Source organism: Mesoplodon mirus (genome assembly GCF_964341445.2).
Source record: "Mesoplodon mirus genome assembly, chromosome: 12".
NCBI classification, from domain to species: Eukaryota; Metazoa; Chordata; class Mammalia; order Artiodactyla; family Ziphiidae; genus Mesoplodon; species Mesoplodon mirus.
Window position 1 is genome coordinate 49,352,669 of NC_138988.1, and position 15,970 is coordinate 49,368,638.

General features: G+C 42.5%; 1 protein-coding gene across 1 annotated transcript in view; it reads left to right on the forward strand.

Annotated features, from left to right (window-relative positions):
• MLH1 (mutL homolog 1) overlaps positions 1 to 14,792 on the forward strand; it is a 58,900-nt gene extending 44,108 nt beyond the window's left edge. Inside the window, exons 14-19 of the mRNA XM_082637803.1 lie at positions 6,990 to 7,098; positions 7,951 to 8,014; positions 11,441 to 11,605; positions 12,400 to 12,492; positions 12,793 to 12,906; positions 14,480 to 14,792. Of these exons, the coding sequence (XP_082493929.1) occupies positions 6,990 to 7,098; positions 7,951 to 8,014; positions 11,441 to 11,605; positions 12,400 to 12,492; positions 12,793 to 12,906; positions 14,480 to 14,647 (713 nt within the window). The 3' untranslated portion in view covers positions 14,648 to 14,792. The remainder of the gene's footprint in view (positions 1 to 6,989; positions 7,099 to 7,950; positions 8,015 to 11,440; positions 11,606 to 12,399; positions 12,493 to 12,792; positions 12,907 to 14,479) is intronic.
• Positions 14,793 to 15,970: the final 1,178 nt, after the last annotated feature.

The following is a 15,970-nucleotide window of genomic DNA, read 5'->3' on the forward strand; positions in this document are numbered from 1 at the left end:
CTTAATCCCCTCTCCTCTCGCACCAGGAAACAAAAAGGGAAGAGAAAGTCTCTTGCCTCTTCGGTAGGTCCAGACTTTTCCCGGACTCCCTCCCGGCTAGCCGTGGTGCACTAACCCCTTCAGGCTGTTTTCACGCCGCCAACCCTAGTCCTCTCCCTGCGCTCCGACCACCGAAGCCTGAGCCTCAGCTCCCAGCCCCGCCCGCCCCAGCGGGTGAGCAGACAAGCCTCTCAGGCTAGTGAGTGCCGGTCGGCACCGATCCTCTGTGCGGGAATCTCTCCGCTTTGCCCTCCACACCCCTGTGGCTGCGCTCTCCTCCGCGGCTCCGAAGCTCTCCCCCCTCCACCTGCAGTCTCCGCCCGCGAAGGGGCTTCCTAGTGTGTGGAAACCTTTCCTCCTTCACAGCTCCCTCCCACTGGTGCAGGTCCCGTCCGTATCCTTTTGTCTCTGTTTATTCTTTTTTCTTTTGCCCTACCCAGGTACATGGAAACTTTCTTGCCTTTTGGGAGGTCTGAGGTCTTCTGCCAGCGTTCAGTAGGTGTTCTGTAGGAGTTGTTCTACGTGTAGATGTATTTCTGGTGTATGTGTGGGGAGGAAGGTGATCTCTGCGTCTTACTCTTCCGCTATCTTCCCCTCCTCTCGGAAATCACTTTAATATTTGCACTTAGGACCGGCCTGCCGTCCCCATGACTGTCGCGGCTTCGGGCACCGGTGCCCGCTCCCTCTATTGTATTATTTAGGATCTCTGTTGCCTCACTGATTTTCTGTCCAGAATATCTGTCCATTGATGTGAGTGGGATGTTAAAGCTTCCTACTGTTATTGTATTCTTGTCAGTTTCTCCCTTTATGTCTTTTAGTATTTGTCTTATGTATTTGGGTACTCCTGTATTAGTTGCATATATGTTGACCTGTATTAGGTGCATATATGAATGTAATAATCCTCTTCTTTTTTTTTTTTTTTTTTTTTTTCTTTTTGCGGTATGCGGGCCTCTCACTGTTGTGGCCTCTCCCGTTGCGGAGCACAGGCTCCGGATGCGCAGGCCCAGCGGCCATGGCTCACGGGCCCAGCCGCTCCGCGGCATATGGGATCCTCCCAGACCGGGGCACGAACCCGTATCCCCTGCATCGGCAGGCGGACTCTCAACCACTGCGCCACCAGGGAGGCCCAATAATCCTCTTCTTGCATTAATTCTTTTATTATTACAGTGTCCTTCTTTATCTTTCTTCATGGCTTTTGTTTTAAAGTCTATCTTGTCTGATACGAATATTACAACCCCTGCTTTCTTTTCATTTCTGTTTGCATGAAATACCTATTTCCATCTCCTCACTTTCAATCTCTGTGTGTCCTTTCCTCTAAGGTGGGTCTTTTGTAGGCAGCATATTGTAGGCTCTTGCTTTTTTATCCAATCTGCCACTCGTCTTTTGATTGGAGTGTTTAGTCCATTGACATTTAAGGTAATTATTGATAGATATATAGTTATCGCCATTATAAACTTTGCTTTCCCTTTGATTTTATATTTCTTCTTTGTCCCTTTTTTGTTTTTCCTTTTGTGGTTTGATGATTTTCTTTTGTACTACGCTTATGTTCTCTTCTTTTTGGTTTTTGTGAATCTATTGTATGTTTTTTATTTGTGGTTACCGTTTTTCAAGTATATTAACCCCTTCCTATATCTACTTGTCTTAGACTGGTAGTCATTTAGGCTCAAACACATTCTAGGGAATGAAAAAAAATCTACATTTTCTTACTTTTCTCCCCCCCATTTTATGATTTTGATGTCCTTATTTACATCTTCATGTTCATCCTTTTGCTGTTTCATTGTGGTTATTATTAGTTTCACAGAATTTTTTTTTTTTTAATCTGTGTACTGGCTTATTTAGTTGATTTGCTTTCTGATTGTGATTTTCTCTTTCCTATGGATTCTTTTCTATTTAGAGAAAACCTTTCAATATTTCCTTTAGGATAGGTTTAGTATTGCTGTATTCTTTTAGTTTTTGCTTGTCTGAGAAATTCTTTGTCCCTCCTATTCTAAATGATAATCTTGCTGGGTAGAGTATCCTAGGTTGCAGATGTTTCCCTTTTAGGACTTTGGATGTATCTTGCCACTCCCTTCTGTGCTGCAGTGTTTCTGTAGAGAAATCAGCTGATAGCCTTATGGGGGTTCCCTTGCCTCCTTTGTTTTTCTCTTGCTGCCTTTAGAATCCTCTCTTTAACTTTTTCCATTTTTATTATAATACGTCTTGGTGTAGGTCTGTTTGGGTTTACCTTGTTTGAGATCCTCTGTGCTTCCTGTACCTGGATATCTGTTCCTTCTTTAGGTTTGGGAAGTTTTCAGCCATAATTTCTTCAAATACATTTTTGATCCCCTTTTCTCTTTCTTCCCCTTCTGGAATCCTTATTATGCATACATTGGCACAATTTATATTATCCCATAGGTCTCTTATGTTGCTTGCTTTTTTTTTTTTTTTTTTTTCCATTTGGCTTTCTGTCTGCTGTTCTGATTGGGTCATTTCCATTATTCTATCTTCCTGGTTACTTCTTCATTCTTCTGCATTATTTATTCTGCTATTCATTGTCTTTGGTTCAGTTTTCTTCTCAGCAAATGAGTTTTCTAATTTTTCTTGGTCCCTCTTTATAGCTTCTAGTTCCTTTTTACAGTACTCTGCATTTCTGTCAATAGCCTTTCTAAATTCCTTCAGTATTTCCATTGCCTCTTTTTTGAAATCGGTGTCTGTTAGACTGAAGAGGTCTGCTTCATTGCTTGTTATTTCAGGGGAATTCTCTTGGTCTTTTAATTGGGAGTGGTTCCTCTGCTTCTTCATTTTACTTATAGTTCTCTTGCTCTATGAGTTTAGGAGAAACAATTATCTGCTGTGGTCTTGGAGGGCTATTTATATGTGGAAGCGTCCCTGTGTAGCTTGTGTGGGTTTAAGATTTTTTGGTGTGAGGGCTGTTTTTAGTCTGGATGCCTGCCACCTCTTTCCTTAGTGTGTGCTGGCTGTTACCTCTTGATAGTGGATGTGCAGATGCTGTGGCTGGTGCCTCGTCGTGGAGTTCTCAGTGGCAGTGGCAGCTCACGTGTTGCCCCCAGAGCACATGATTAGAATGGAGGTGGCTCGGGACTGCTCCTGGAGTCTGGGAGGGCAAGGTGGGCAGCTCGAGACTGCTCCTGAAGTCCAGGGGGCAGCAGCGACTCGTGACTGCTCCTGGAGCTCGTGTAGGCAGTGTCTTGTTGCCTTAGAGCTCGCGCGGGTAGAAAGGCTGTAATGGTGGTTCCCGCCCCTCCCCTCACGCACTACTGACACAATGGCACCTGGCCTCTAAGGCAGCCCAGGCTTCCTCTGCATACACCATCAGGTGTGGTTGCACCAGGCTCCAGCCCCTTCAGGCTGCTTCCGTGCAGTCCATCCCAGTCCTCTCTCTGGGTCTGATCTCTGAAGCTCAAGCTTCCGCACCCAGCCCCTGCCTGTATCGGCAGACAGGTGTCTCAGGCTTGGAAGTGCAGAGCTGTGGTACTGACTGTCTGTGCGTGTCTTTCTCTATTCTAACTGCTGCAAACTGGTTGCTGTGTTCTTCTTTGAGGTTCTGAAGCTCCCCCTCTGTCCTGGTTGATCTCCCCGCTGGTGACAGGACTTCCCAGGGTACAGGAACCTTTCCTCTTTTACAGCTTCATCCCAGGGATGCAGGTCCTGTCCCGATTCCTTTCTCGCTTTCTTTCTTCCCTTCCCTTCCATCCCCTCCCCTCCCCTCCCCTCCCTTCCCTTCCTTCTTTCTTTCCTTTCTTTTTTGCCCCACTTGGTTATGTGGAGATTTTCTTGCCCTTTCAGAGGTCTAAGGTCTTCTGTCAGTGTTCAGTAGATATCCTGGGAGAATTGTTCACATGTAGATGTATTTTTGATGTACTCGTGGGAGGAGGTGAGCTTCACGTCCTAGTACTCTGCCATCTTGATCACTCTTCTACCACACATTGGCCTTTTAATCTTATTTAGGAAATTCTTTCTATCTCTGGGATAATTAAATCTGTATTCTTATATTATCTCCTAAAATGCTTATACTTAAATCTCTAGTCCACCTGGAATTAATTTTTGGTATATGGTGTTACAGTCACAGTTTCCATGTGAATATCTCATTGTTCCATATTATGTTGTTACTGTCAGTTTGTTTGGGTTTAGCCAGTATTTTCTGCTCATAATTCTTTTCCTCAGACCTTTCATGGTCTGCCCTAAGCACCTCCTTCTGTGGGGCCTGAGATGGCAAGCTGAGTTTTGCTTTGTCTAATCCATCTTTATTTTGATAAGTTTCTTTGCTGGGTTTAAAATTCCAGATTGGCAATTATTTTTTTCTCAGTGCATTGAAGGTGTTATTTTATCAGTCGTTGGCTTCTATTGTTGCTGTTGAAAATTCAGCTGTCAGTCTTATATTTTAATACTTTGTGGGTCATCTCTCTTTTCTCTCTGAGAGCTTTTAAGATCTCTTTAGTGTCCTGCTTATCTCAGGTGTGGATTTTGTTGGGCTTCCTGGAGCTGAGGTTTGGTGTCTTTCATCACTTCTGGGATATTCTCTGATCTTTTGTCTTGAGAGTCTCCAGTTACTGTCTCTCCCTGTCCCCTGCCCCTTCTGGGACTTACTTACATATTTATTCTTCTCCATATTGCATAAGTTATCTTTCATATTTTCCATTTCTTTGTCTCTCTGTGCTGCACTTCAGATAATTTTTTTAGATCTACCTTACCATTAATTACCTTGCCAACTTTGTCCACTCTGTTCAGTCTATCTTGATTTTTAATTTGTTATTATATTTTTTATTTTTAGAAATTTTATTTGGTTTTTTTGAAATCTCCTTGATCATTTTTAATATAAACTTATTTTTATTTTTTTTTTTATTTTTTTTTTATTTTTATTTTTTGCTGTACGCGGGCCTGCTCACTGTTGTGGCCTCTCCCATTGCGGAGCACAGGCTCTGGACACCAGGCTCAGTGGCTATGGCTCACGGGCCCAGCCGCTCTGCGGCATGTGGGATCTTCCCGGACCGGGGCACGAACCCATGTCCCCTGCATCGGCAGGCGGACTCTCAACCACTGCGCCACCAGGGAAGCCCTAAACTTATTTTTATTAACTTTGGTTTAAATTTTTAAGATTGAGTCAGAATAAAATCATTTTCCCCATTGTTTACCATGGTATTTTGACCCCCACCTGTTAGCATATTAAAATACAAAAGATGTTGTATCACGTGACCTTGCCAAAGGTGCAGATAGAGACAATTCTACTTTTTTCCTTTCATATTTTTATACTGTTTCCTTGCCTCACTACAATGGTTAGGACCCCCAGTACAATGTCAAATAGGATGAGTGAGCATGGGTGTTAATTATCTTGTTCTCCATTGTGGAAAGAACACTTTCAGTATTTCACTGTTAAACATGATGTTAGCTGGAGGTTTTTCATAGATGCCCTTTTCAGATTAAGGTAGTTATTTTCTCTTCCTAGTTTGCTGAGAGTTTTTAATTATAAATTGTTGTTGTCTAATACTCTTTCTATATCTAAAATGATCATGTATTTCTCATTTATTCTGTTAATATGGTGAGATTTTCCAAACGCTAAATCACCTTGCTTTCCTGGGCTAATCTCTTCTTGATTGTATTATTCTTTTTTTTTTTTTTTAATATATTGTTGGATTTAAATTGCTGATGTTTTGTTCAGGATTTTTGCATCTATGACTGTAAAGGATATTGGTCTAAAATTTTCCTTTTTTCAGTGTCTTCTCAGGTTTTGTATTAGGGTTATGCTAACCTTGTGAGGTAGGAATTATTCTTCCTTTATTTTTTGAAAGAGTTTATGTAAGATTGGTGTTATTTCTGTTTCCTTTTTCTATTTTTTAAATTGCACTATAGTTGATTTACAATATTGTTAGTTTCAGGTGTACAGCAGAGTCATTCAGTTACACACACACACACACATACATATATTCTTTTTCAGATTCTTTTCCATTACAGGTTATTACAAGATGTTGAATATAGTTTGCTGTGGTATGCAGTAGGTCCTTGTTGTTTTATATATAGTGTATATCTGTTAATCCCATAATCCTAATTAATCCCCACCTGCTTTCCTCTTTCATAACCATAAATTTGTTTTCTATGTCTGTGAGTCTGTTTCTGTTTTGTAAATAAGTTTATTTGTATTATTTTTTAGATTCCACATGTAAGTGATATCATGTATTTGTCTTTCCTTGAACAGTTTTGATAGTCTCCTGCCACTTATTCAATGTTTTAATATCTCTTAAGCATACTGAACATGCTTATTATTTTATCATCTTTGCCAGTATTTCCAGTCTCTAAAACTTGGCAGATGTGATTCTGTGATTTCTTCTGGATTCTAATTCTTGGTGCCTAGTTTCTTTGTGTATTTTGTAACTTTTTGACCACTAAGTCCTGGTACTTTATCTGTGAGGAATTATTTGAAGTCTGGGTTGAAGATGAATTTCTGCAGAGAGAATTTGCATTTGATTCTATCAGGAACCTGGAGGAACAGTCAGCCCTGGAATCAGTTTAAACTAAAATCTCCACTTTAAGTTGTCAAGCAACTTGCTTAGTGTGAATCCTGGCTGTGAAAGAGGGGAAGTGGCCTCCTGTTACAGTCCACATTTCGCACCATTCCTAGGCTTCTGTTTTTCTTTCTCTACACCTCAGAGCCTGCAAAAACTGAAGTTCTTGATACCTGCAGTTCCTCCAGTGTCTTTGGATAAAGCTGGTTTCAGAGCTCTTGTTACTTCTCTGGCTTCCTGCTTTGTCTTGGATTGTGATCTTTGAGCATTCCTAAGTCTTTTGGCAATTCCTTGTTGCATTTTGAAAGATTAGTTCTATCTTATTCCTTCTTTGTGTATACTTTCAGCAAGAGGTTCCGTTCAGGTACCTGTTTTTTGTCTCTAGTTCTGGTGCTTTGGGCTGCAGAGAGGTGTTGGTGGGGTGCAGTTACTGACCTGTGTCTTGTTTTCCAGCTCTCCGGGAGGTGCTGCGTAACCACTCGTTTGTGGGCTGTGTGAATCCTCAATGGGCCTTGGCACAGCATCAGACCAAGTTATACCTTCTCAACACCACCAAACTTAGGTAAATCGGTGCGAATGTGAAAACGGCAGAGCTGCTAGAAGAGTAGTCCTGGAGGCAGAGGCAGGAAAAGCTGGGGGAGAGCAGGATGACATAGTTGGAAAGGGCCCTGGCTTTAGAGTCACATGTCGTTTCACACCTGGGCGCCACCATTTACCATTTATGTGACCATGGACAAGTCACTTTCCTAATCTGCGGCTCGGATTTCTCATCTGTAAGATGAGAAATTTGGGTTACTACTACTTAACTTGCAGGGTTTTGTGAAGGTACAATTACACGAGACGCCGGGGTTTGGTGGATGCCCGGTGCTCAGTGACGCCCTAAAGGGCTTGGTGCCGGTGGAGCACTGCAGCGTGTGCCGTGTACGGTAGGGTGCTGTGGGAGGTGCTCTGGCGGACGTCTGCTGCATCGCCCACTCTCAACCCTTTAAATCCAACTGATTGGATTTAAAACCGGGGTTACGCCCCTGCTCTCCCTATACGGCCCATATTTTTTAAATGTTGAGTTGTAAAAGAAGTGATTTATAGGATTCTTTGCAAGTGGGGAAAAGGTGAGCAAACAAAAACTCCTTCTTAACTTTATCACTACTGAGTGTTAGAACCTTTTACAGAACCAGAGGGGTGGGGACAGAGCACGGGTGATGACAAGGCAGATGGTCTTAGTGGTCTGACCTGTGTGCACAGGCCGGCCGCCAAAGCCCTAGTGGAGCAGGAGATCCCAGGACTGTTAGGCCACTGCGAGGCAGCATAATTCTGTCCTACCTGTCTCGGGTTATCTCTCCCATTTTGTCCCTACTGCTTGGCTCTGAAGCATGGATTTAGCTTTTCCTTAATGTCACTTCATTTTTATTTTCAGTGAAGAACTGTTCTACCAGATTCTCATTTATGATTTTGCCAATTTTGGTGTTCTGAGGTTATCGGTAAGTTTATTTCCTGGTTCTCATTTCTGAAACTTCAACAACTGGTCATTTCTGAAAATAGCTCTGCCTTATTATCTTATTTGTAGTATATTAAATTTTTCTAAATATGCTTAGAATAGTTTATTGTATGATTTGCATATGGAGGTATCTTCATATAGTTTTATACAAAGCAGAACAGTCATTTGGTAGCCAACTTAAATGTTTATTATTATTATTATAGAAATTAATACATATCTACTTAAGAAAACTTGGAAAGAGATAAAAATAGAAGTAAACATTCTTTAAAGCCCATGACCCAAACACAACTCCAGCTAACAAGTTTAGTCCATTTCTTTCAAGACCTTGTCATTGCCTAATTTTAATTTAGAGTTAAAAATCATTACTATCTATGTAGTTTCATGTCTTCTTTTTACATTTGACATACTCTACAAAAAAGCCCTCTGGAATTTTTATTGGGATTGTGTTGAATCTATGGATCAATTTGGGGAGAAAATCTTTTGTTAATTTATCCCTTAATATTTCATATTTTTTGGATACTATTGTAAGTGACATTTTTATAAATTGCCAGTTGTTTGTTGCTAGTATCTAGAAATACAAGTGTTTTGGTAATCTTATATCTTGCAACCTAGTTAAACTCACTCAGTAGTTCTAGTAGCTTTTTTATTGACTCCAGCAGATTTTCTGTGTAGATGATCATAGCATCTGTGAGTAAAGACAGTTTTATTCCTTCCTTTCCAATCTGGATGCCTTTTCTTACTTTCTCTTGCTTGATTACACTGGCAAGAAGCTTAGTACAAGGTTGAACAGTAGTGGTGAGAATGGAAATCCTTCTCTTATTCCTGATCTTGGGGGAAGCATTCAGTTTTTGACTATGAAGTATGCTTTCTGCCGTCGGTAGGTTTTTTGTAGATGACCCTTAGGTGGTTGAGGAAGTTCCCTTCTATTCCTTGTTTACTTAGAGTTTTTATTCAGGAATGGATGCTGAATTTTTTCAGATGCTTCCTCTGTATCTGTTCAGATAATTGTGTGGTTTTCCTTTTTTTAGTTTGTTAATATAGTGAATTACATTGATTGATTTTCATATTTTAAACCAGTCTTGCATTCCTGGGGTGAACCCTGCTTCTACATGATGTATTATCCTTTTTATATATTACTGGAATTGATTTGTCAAAATTTCGCTTACAACTTTTTTTTTTGGCTGGGCTGCGTGGCTTGTGGGATCTTAGTTCCCTGATCAGGGATTGAACCCGGGCCCTGGCAGTGAAAGCGCGGAGTCCTAACCACTGGACCACCAGGGAAGTCCCTTGTTTACAACTCTTAACATCTGCATTCACGAATGATATTGGTGTGTAGTTTTCTTGTATTGTCTTTGTCTGGTTTTGGTATGGGGTAATGCTAGCCTCATAGAATGAGTCGGGAAATACTTTTTCCTTTTCCATCTTCCAAAAGAGTTTGTGTAGAATTGTTTATTCCTTAAATGTTTGGTAAAATTCATCAGTGAAGCCATCTGGGCCTGGAGATTTCCTCACAGGAAGATTTTTAACTAAAAATTCAATTTCTTTCATAGATGTAGAGCTATTCATGTTAGCTTTTTCTTGAGTGAGCCTTGGTATTTGGTTTCTTTCAAGGAATTTGTCCGTTTAAGTTTTCAAATTTATTGCCATAAAGTTGTTCAGAATATTTTTTATTCTTTTAATGTCTGTAGATCTGTACTGATGTACTGTACTCTGTCATTCCTAATATTGGTAATTTATATCGTTTTAACTTGATCAGTCTGGCCGAGGGTTTGATCTCAACTGATTTTTTGTTTCATTGATTTTTCTGTTAATTTTCTGATTTCTATTTCATTGCTACCTGCTCTGATCTTTGTATTTCCTTTCCTCTACTTATTTTAAGTTTAATTTGTTTTTCTGTTTCAGAAGCTGAGGTCACTGATTTGAGATCTTTCTTTTCTAGTATAGGTGTTAAGTACTATAAATTTCTCCCAAGTGCTGCTTTAGCAGCTTCCCACACATTTTGATAAGTTGTTTTCATTTTCATTCAGTTCAGAATACTTTCTAAATTCCCTTTTTTTTCTTTGACCCTCACATTATTTAGAAGTATATTACTTAGTTTCTAATTACTTGGGGATTTTCCAGAGATCTGGTATTGATTTCTAATTTAATTCCATTTAATAAAAGTTATTTATTTCATTTTATTTTTTGGCTGCATTGAGTCTTCGTTGCTGAACGTGGGCTTTCTGTAGTTGCCACAAGCAGGGGCTGCTCTTCGTTGTGGTGCGTGGGCTTCTCATTGTGGTTGCTTTTCTTGTTGCAGAGCACAGGCTCTAGGTGCGCGGGCTTCAGTAGTTGTGGCTTGCGGGCTCTAGAGCACAGGCTCAGTAGTTGTGGCACACGGGCTTAGTTGCTCCTTGGCATGTGGGATCTTCCCGGACCAGGACTCAAACCCATGTCCCCTGCGTTGGTAGGCGGATGCTCAACCACTGCACCACCAGGGAACCCCTTAATTCCATTTTTGCAGAGAACATATTGGAATCCTTTTACACTTATTGAGACTTGTTTTATGGCCCAGAATATAGTCTATGTTGGTAAATACTTTATGTGCACTTGAAAATGGGCTTGTTGAGTAGAATATTCTATAAATGGCAGGTGTATCGAGTTGATAGTGATGCTCAAATCTTCTGTATCCTGATTTTCTGTCTACTTGTTCTGTCAATTATTGGGGAAAGGATATTGAAGGCTCCATGTAATTGTGTCTATTTCTCTTCACAGTTCTGTTTTATCCTTCATATATTTTAAAGCTCTGTTATTGAGTGCATAAACATTTAGGATTGTTAGGTCTTTTTGTTAATTGACTCCTCTGTTGTTATGAAAAGTAAGAACAGTGTATTGTGGGTTTATAATATGTAAAATGTATGACAACAGTTACCATGTCTGAAGGAGAGAAATGGAAGAAAATTTAGGCATCTTATTTTTCACAATAGATTATACAGTCTTCTTCCTAATCAGATGATTTACCTGAAATGTCATTCGATTTAACTTACTCTCCTTCCCCCTTGCTTTAGTTATGGGTAAGGCACTAGGAAGAAATGAATGATCTGCTTAGTGTCTGCCTTGTGATTTTCTAGAAATACGAAATTGGGGTCCTTAAAGCTACACAGAAGGAAAGTGCCTCCTCACGGCCTCGCCTTTCCCACCTGTTCAGCAGGTCTTTTTGTTGGTCACACCTTCTCTGTTGAAATGGCCATTGGTGAGGAGGAGGATGAGCTTCTGTTGTGGATTTTCAGGTGTTTTCTTTGGGGGAACTGCGGATTGAGTGTTACATTGTTCGCTCCTCACCTACTGTTGTGAAGATGGTTTTGTGGGAATTCAGGCTGCGTTTGGATGCCCTGTTATGCTCACCCCTAATGTTTTTGATCCTTCCTAGGAGCCAGCACCACTCTTTGACCTCGCCATGCTTGCCTTAGATAGTCCTGAGAGTGGCTGGACAGAGGAAGATGGTCCCAAAGAAGGACTTGCTGAATACATTGTTGAGTTTCTGAAAAAGAAGGCTGAGATGCTTGCAGACTACTTCTCTTTGGAAATTGATGAGGTGGGTGACGGTTATTTTTATACCTCCATTGTATTCTTCAGATAAGAGTCAAGTTCTGTAGTTGGTCCAGGATCGAGACAAGAAGGCTGGGCCCCTTCTCAGAAGCAGCCTGTGACCTCTGTGACATCTTCACTCCCTATTTGCATTTCTAGGTTCCACAACTTTTTTTTTTTTTTTTTTTTGGTGGCACACGGGCCTCCCACTGTTGCGGCCTCTCCTGTCGCGGCGCACAGGCTCCAGACGTGCAGGCCCAGCGGCCATGGCTCATGGGCCCAGCCGCTCCGCGGCACGTGGGATCCTCCCAGACCGGAGCACGAACCCGCGTCCCCTGCATCGGCAGGTGGACTCCCAACCACTGCGCCACCAGGGAAGCCCTAGGTTCCACAACTTTTATCATCCATTCGTGCCCATTCCTGTCCCCAGGGTGCAGGACCCAGGCAGGAGGAGAGCAGAATCCCACGGTCCCTGCAGGCCCCAGTGAAGGAGATGATGCTTTGCCACTTGCTCTCCTAAGAGGTTTCTTCCTCTTACCCCTTGATTTCTGGGGCCTTCCTTGATGTGTTCTTTGGTTGGTGAGCAGATCCAAAGAGAAGGTGGCTCTGCTACATGTCAGGACAGAAAGCTATAAGTGCTTAGTTCTGCTGCCCCCAGTGCCTAGCCTGGTCAAGCACCTGGTTGCCCAGAACGGCAGGTCTGAGGACAAGACCTGGAGGAAGCCCCAGGGAGAATTTGTTTAAACTAGACTGTAACAGCATGATTTCTTGTCCCCTGTCCTGGACTTTTTCCACAAGCAGGAAGGGAACCTGGTTGGATTACCCCTTCTGATTGACAACTACGTGCCCCCCTTGGAGGGTCTGCCTATCTTCATTCTCCGACTGGCCACTGAGGCAAGTGATGGAGCCAGTCTTGATGACAGTCCTGTTGGGTGTGTGAGTGTGTGTACGGGGGGCGGGGAGGGCACATGGCCCTGCCGTCGTCTGTAATGATGAAGAGGAAAAGGGTAGCATGGCTAAGGCCCCTCTCATCCCTGCCCACCCCAGCAATACTCAGTAGTTCCAACTTACAGCTAGCTTTAATGCCTAAAAAGTCACGTTTAGTTTTTAAGTCGTCTGTTATCTCCCTTTAGAAATGAAATGTGTTTAAAGCACATACCTATGTTGAGGTATTGAATTCTCTCTTTGGAGCAGGTGAACTGGGATGACGAAAAGGAATGTTTTGAAAGCCTCGGTAAAGAATGTGCGATGTTTTACTCCATCCGGAAGCAGTATGTGTCTGAGGAGTCGACCCTCTCAGGCCAGCAGGTATGAGGGAGCGCACTGGTGCCCGGGACTGGGGGCACAATCTTGCCCTCTCTAAATTCCTAGGATCCGCTGCATATAAGCTTCAAACACGATGGTCAGCTCTTACGAGTTTTATTTCCTTCTGAAATATAGAAGGTACCTCCAGAGTGATCTCACTGTCAGATGTACAAACACAAGCCATCGCAGTGAGAAATGGGAAGTTTCAGGGCTAGTGGGTGGACTGTATCTCCCATTGTGAGCCCGGAAGTGTGCAGCCCCAGCCTTCAGGTCTGGGTCAGTCTCCCCAGTCTCTTTCGGCTTGTGCCTCACTCTGCCTCTGACCACTGCTGTGCCAGGAGGATACGGCTGTACTTGGGTCAGGGCCCCAGCTCTTCTTACAGAAGGTCAGCCTGGGTTCCTCATGTTTCTGTGTCAGATGACAGAGCTCTTTCAATCCACAACTATTTCGGAGGGTTTGGCTGGGTTGGGGAGAGGGGACTGAAATACAGGAGTACCTCAGAGATTTTATTGGTTCCGTTTCAGACCACTGCAGTAAAGCTAGGTGCACAAATTTTTTTGTTTCCCAGTGCATATAAAAGTTATGTTTATACTATATACTGTAGGCTGTTGAGTGTACAGTATAGCACCGTCTCTAAAAAGCCAGTGTATATAGCTAAATTAAAAAATGCTGTTAGAAAAATGGAGCCAGTAGGCTTGCTCAATGCAGGGTTGCCACAAACGTTCAGTTTGTGTTTAAAAAGAAAAGAAAAAAAAAAAACCCGCAACAGTCTGCAAAGTGCAGTAAACTGAGGCCTGCCTGTAGTGTAAGAATGGAAGGGTTGGCACTTTATACACATAATTGGCTCGGTGATTGCTCCTGGTCCTCCTCTGAGATGACATGCTGTTGCTCCAGCTTCATGGGTGAGGAAGCTAAGGGACAGTTTCAGCGGGTGCTCAAGGGTTCCCAGAGCCTGTGGGCGGTGGAGCGGAGATCCAGTCCCAGGTCGTGTTGGCCAGAGCCCCTGGAACCATCTCATTCCAATGGAGGCGGCAAGATAGCACACTTACCAAACTGTGCTGAGAGTATCCCGTTTGATTGGAAACACTGACTTCAAGGTGAGGAAGGATGGATGGGAAAGAACATTTTCTTTTACATGAGGCAGCCTAAGGCTTAGATGTAGGAGGGGAAGGGTGGAGTAAAATCATCCTCATTTATTTTTTCATTTCTTACCTGTGGAGCTCTTTAGGAACTAGAACTACATTGAGGCTCCGAATTTCGTGGTAATTACGGAACGTACGTCCTACTACTGCCATCCACACATTCTGTTAGACCTGCTGCAGTAAACAGGCTCTTCCTGAATGGAAACAGCTTCCACGGGAGGAAGCATCACGAGAGCCACGACTGATTCTTTTCTTCCATCTCATCTCTCTGCTCAGGCCTGTAGGATCCCTGAGATGCTGGCCTAGAAAAGATACTTCACAAGCATTAGGTCACACAGCCCATTATAAGCCACCAAGACTCTCCAGGCCCAGTGCACATCAGCCAGGAGACCAGTGTAGACTGGGATGTGAACATCTAACACGTCTCTTTCAGAGTGAAGTGCCCACCTCTACTCCAAACCCCTGGAAGTGGACTGTGGAGCATGTCGTCTATAAAGCCTTCCGCTCACACCTTCTGCCTCCGAAACATTTCACAGAAGATGGAAACATCCTGCAGCTTGCTAATCTGCCCGATCTATATAAAGTCTTTGAGAGGTGTTAACTATGGTCGTCTATGGCCTCTGGGATGGGTCGTTCTTCCTCTGTATCCCGACATTGGTAGGTTGAACTCACACTTGCATTCTAACTAGTAGCACTCCTTCATGCATGGTGGATTGACTATAAATAAATAGTCAAATTTGTCCTAACATGGTTTTTTATTTAATTTCATTACACTTGAAATTTTCCTAGATCCATTTTCACCTAGTGTATACTGATTGTGTTGAAGAATCCCAAAAGTAGTTTGAAAGCCTCCTGGATGTCTGATAAGAATTCTAAAAGGGCCTTAAAGACTTCTATAGATCATGCGTTGATTCGATTCTTTCTGTGTTCTGGTGGATTTCTAATATCAGGTGATAAATATTATGTTGGTTCAGGTGCCTTTTTAAAAAAGAGGTCCTGAACCTATAAGAGGTGCTGATGATATTGTCAATTCAGCTTTCTACGTAGTCACTCTATTAGTACCTTCAGTAACCAAAGCTAATTAATTTATTCTTAATTTAAAAACTTGAAGAAAATAGTCCTTATCCAGTCCAAAACAGGCATGAGTTTTTAAGTTAGCTCACTTTGTTAATGGCTATCAATACTACCAGCTTAAGATAAAGGAATTTCTAGGTATTCTTGTTTGAAGGGTGTTGTAAAAATACAAACTGAAACTGTAAGTACCATTAAAATGAGCTACCTTAATATTAGCCTGCGTTAATAGAAATGTGCAGTCAGCACAGGGAGGAAGAATGCCTATAGTTTTGAGGTAAAGTCCAGATTACAAGGCTCAGTGAAGAAAGTTCTGTGGAAAAGAAGAGTCGAGTCTATTTTACGAGAAGTGGAACCATTCCATTTGGAAAAGACTGGGACAACAAAACAGACAGCTCCAGGAGGAGCACAGGCTGACTGACCGTGGGTGGAGAGGATGAGGGACTTCCAAGGCCTCAAGAGATGGACTACACGATGTTTCAGTTCCAGGTATGTATGGGATTCCAGGATAAATCTGCATTTCAGAACATGCCTCCTCACTGCCCACTCCCACACGTCAACTGAAAGAAAACTTATAGGAAATCATCTCAAAATATGGAAACCAATTTCCTGAATTATTTTTTAAAATGAACTTGTTTATTTTATTTATTTATTTTTGGCTGCTTCGTTGCTGCTTCCGGGCTTTCGCTAGTTGCAGCGAGCGGGGGCTACTCTTCGTTGCAGTGCGTGGGCTTCAGTAGTTGTGGCATGCGGGCTCTAGAGCGCAGGCTCAGTAGTTCTGGCGCATGGGCTTAGGTGCTCCGCAGTATGTGGGATCTTCCCAGACCAGGGCTCGAACCCGTGTCCCCTGCAT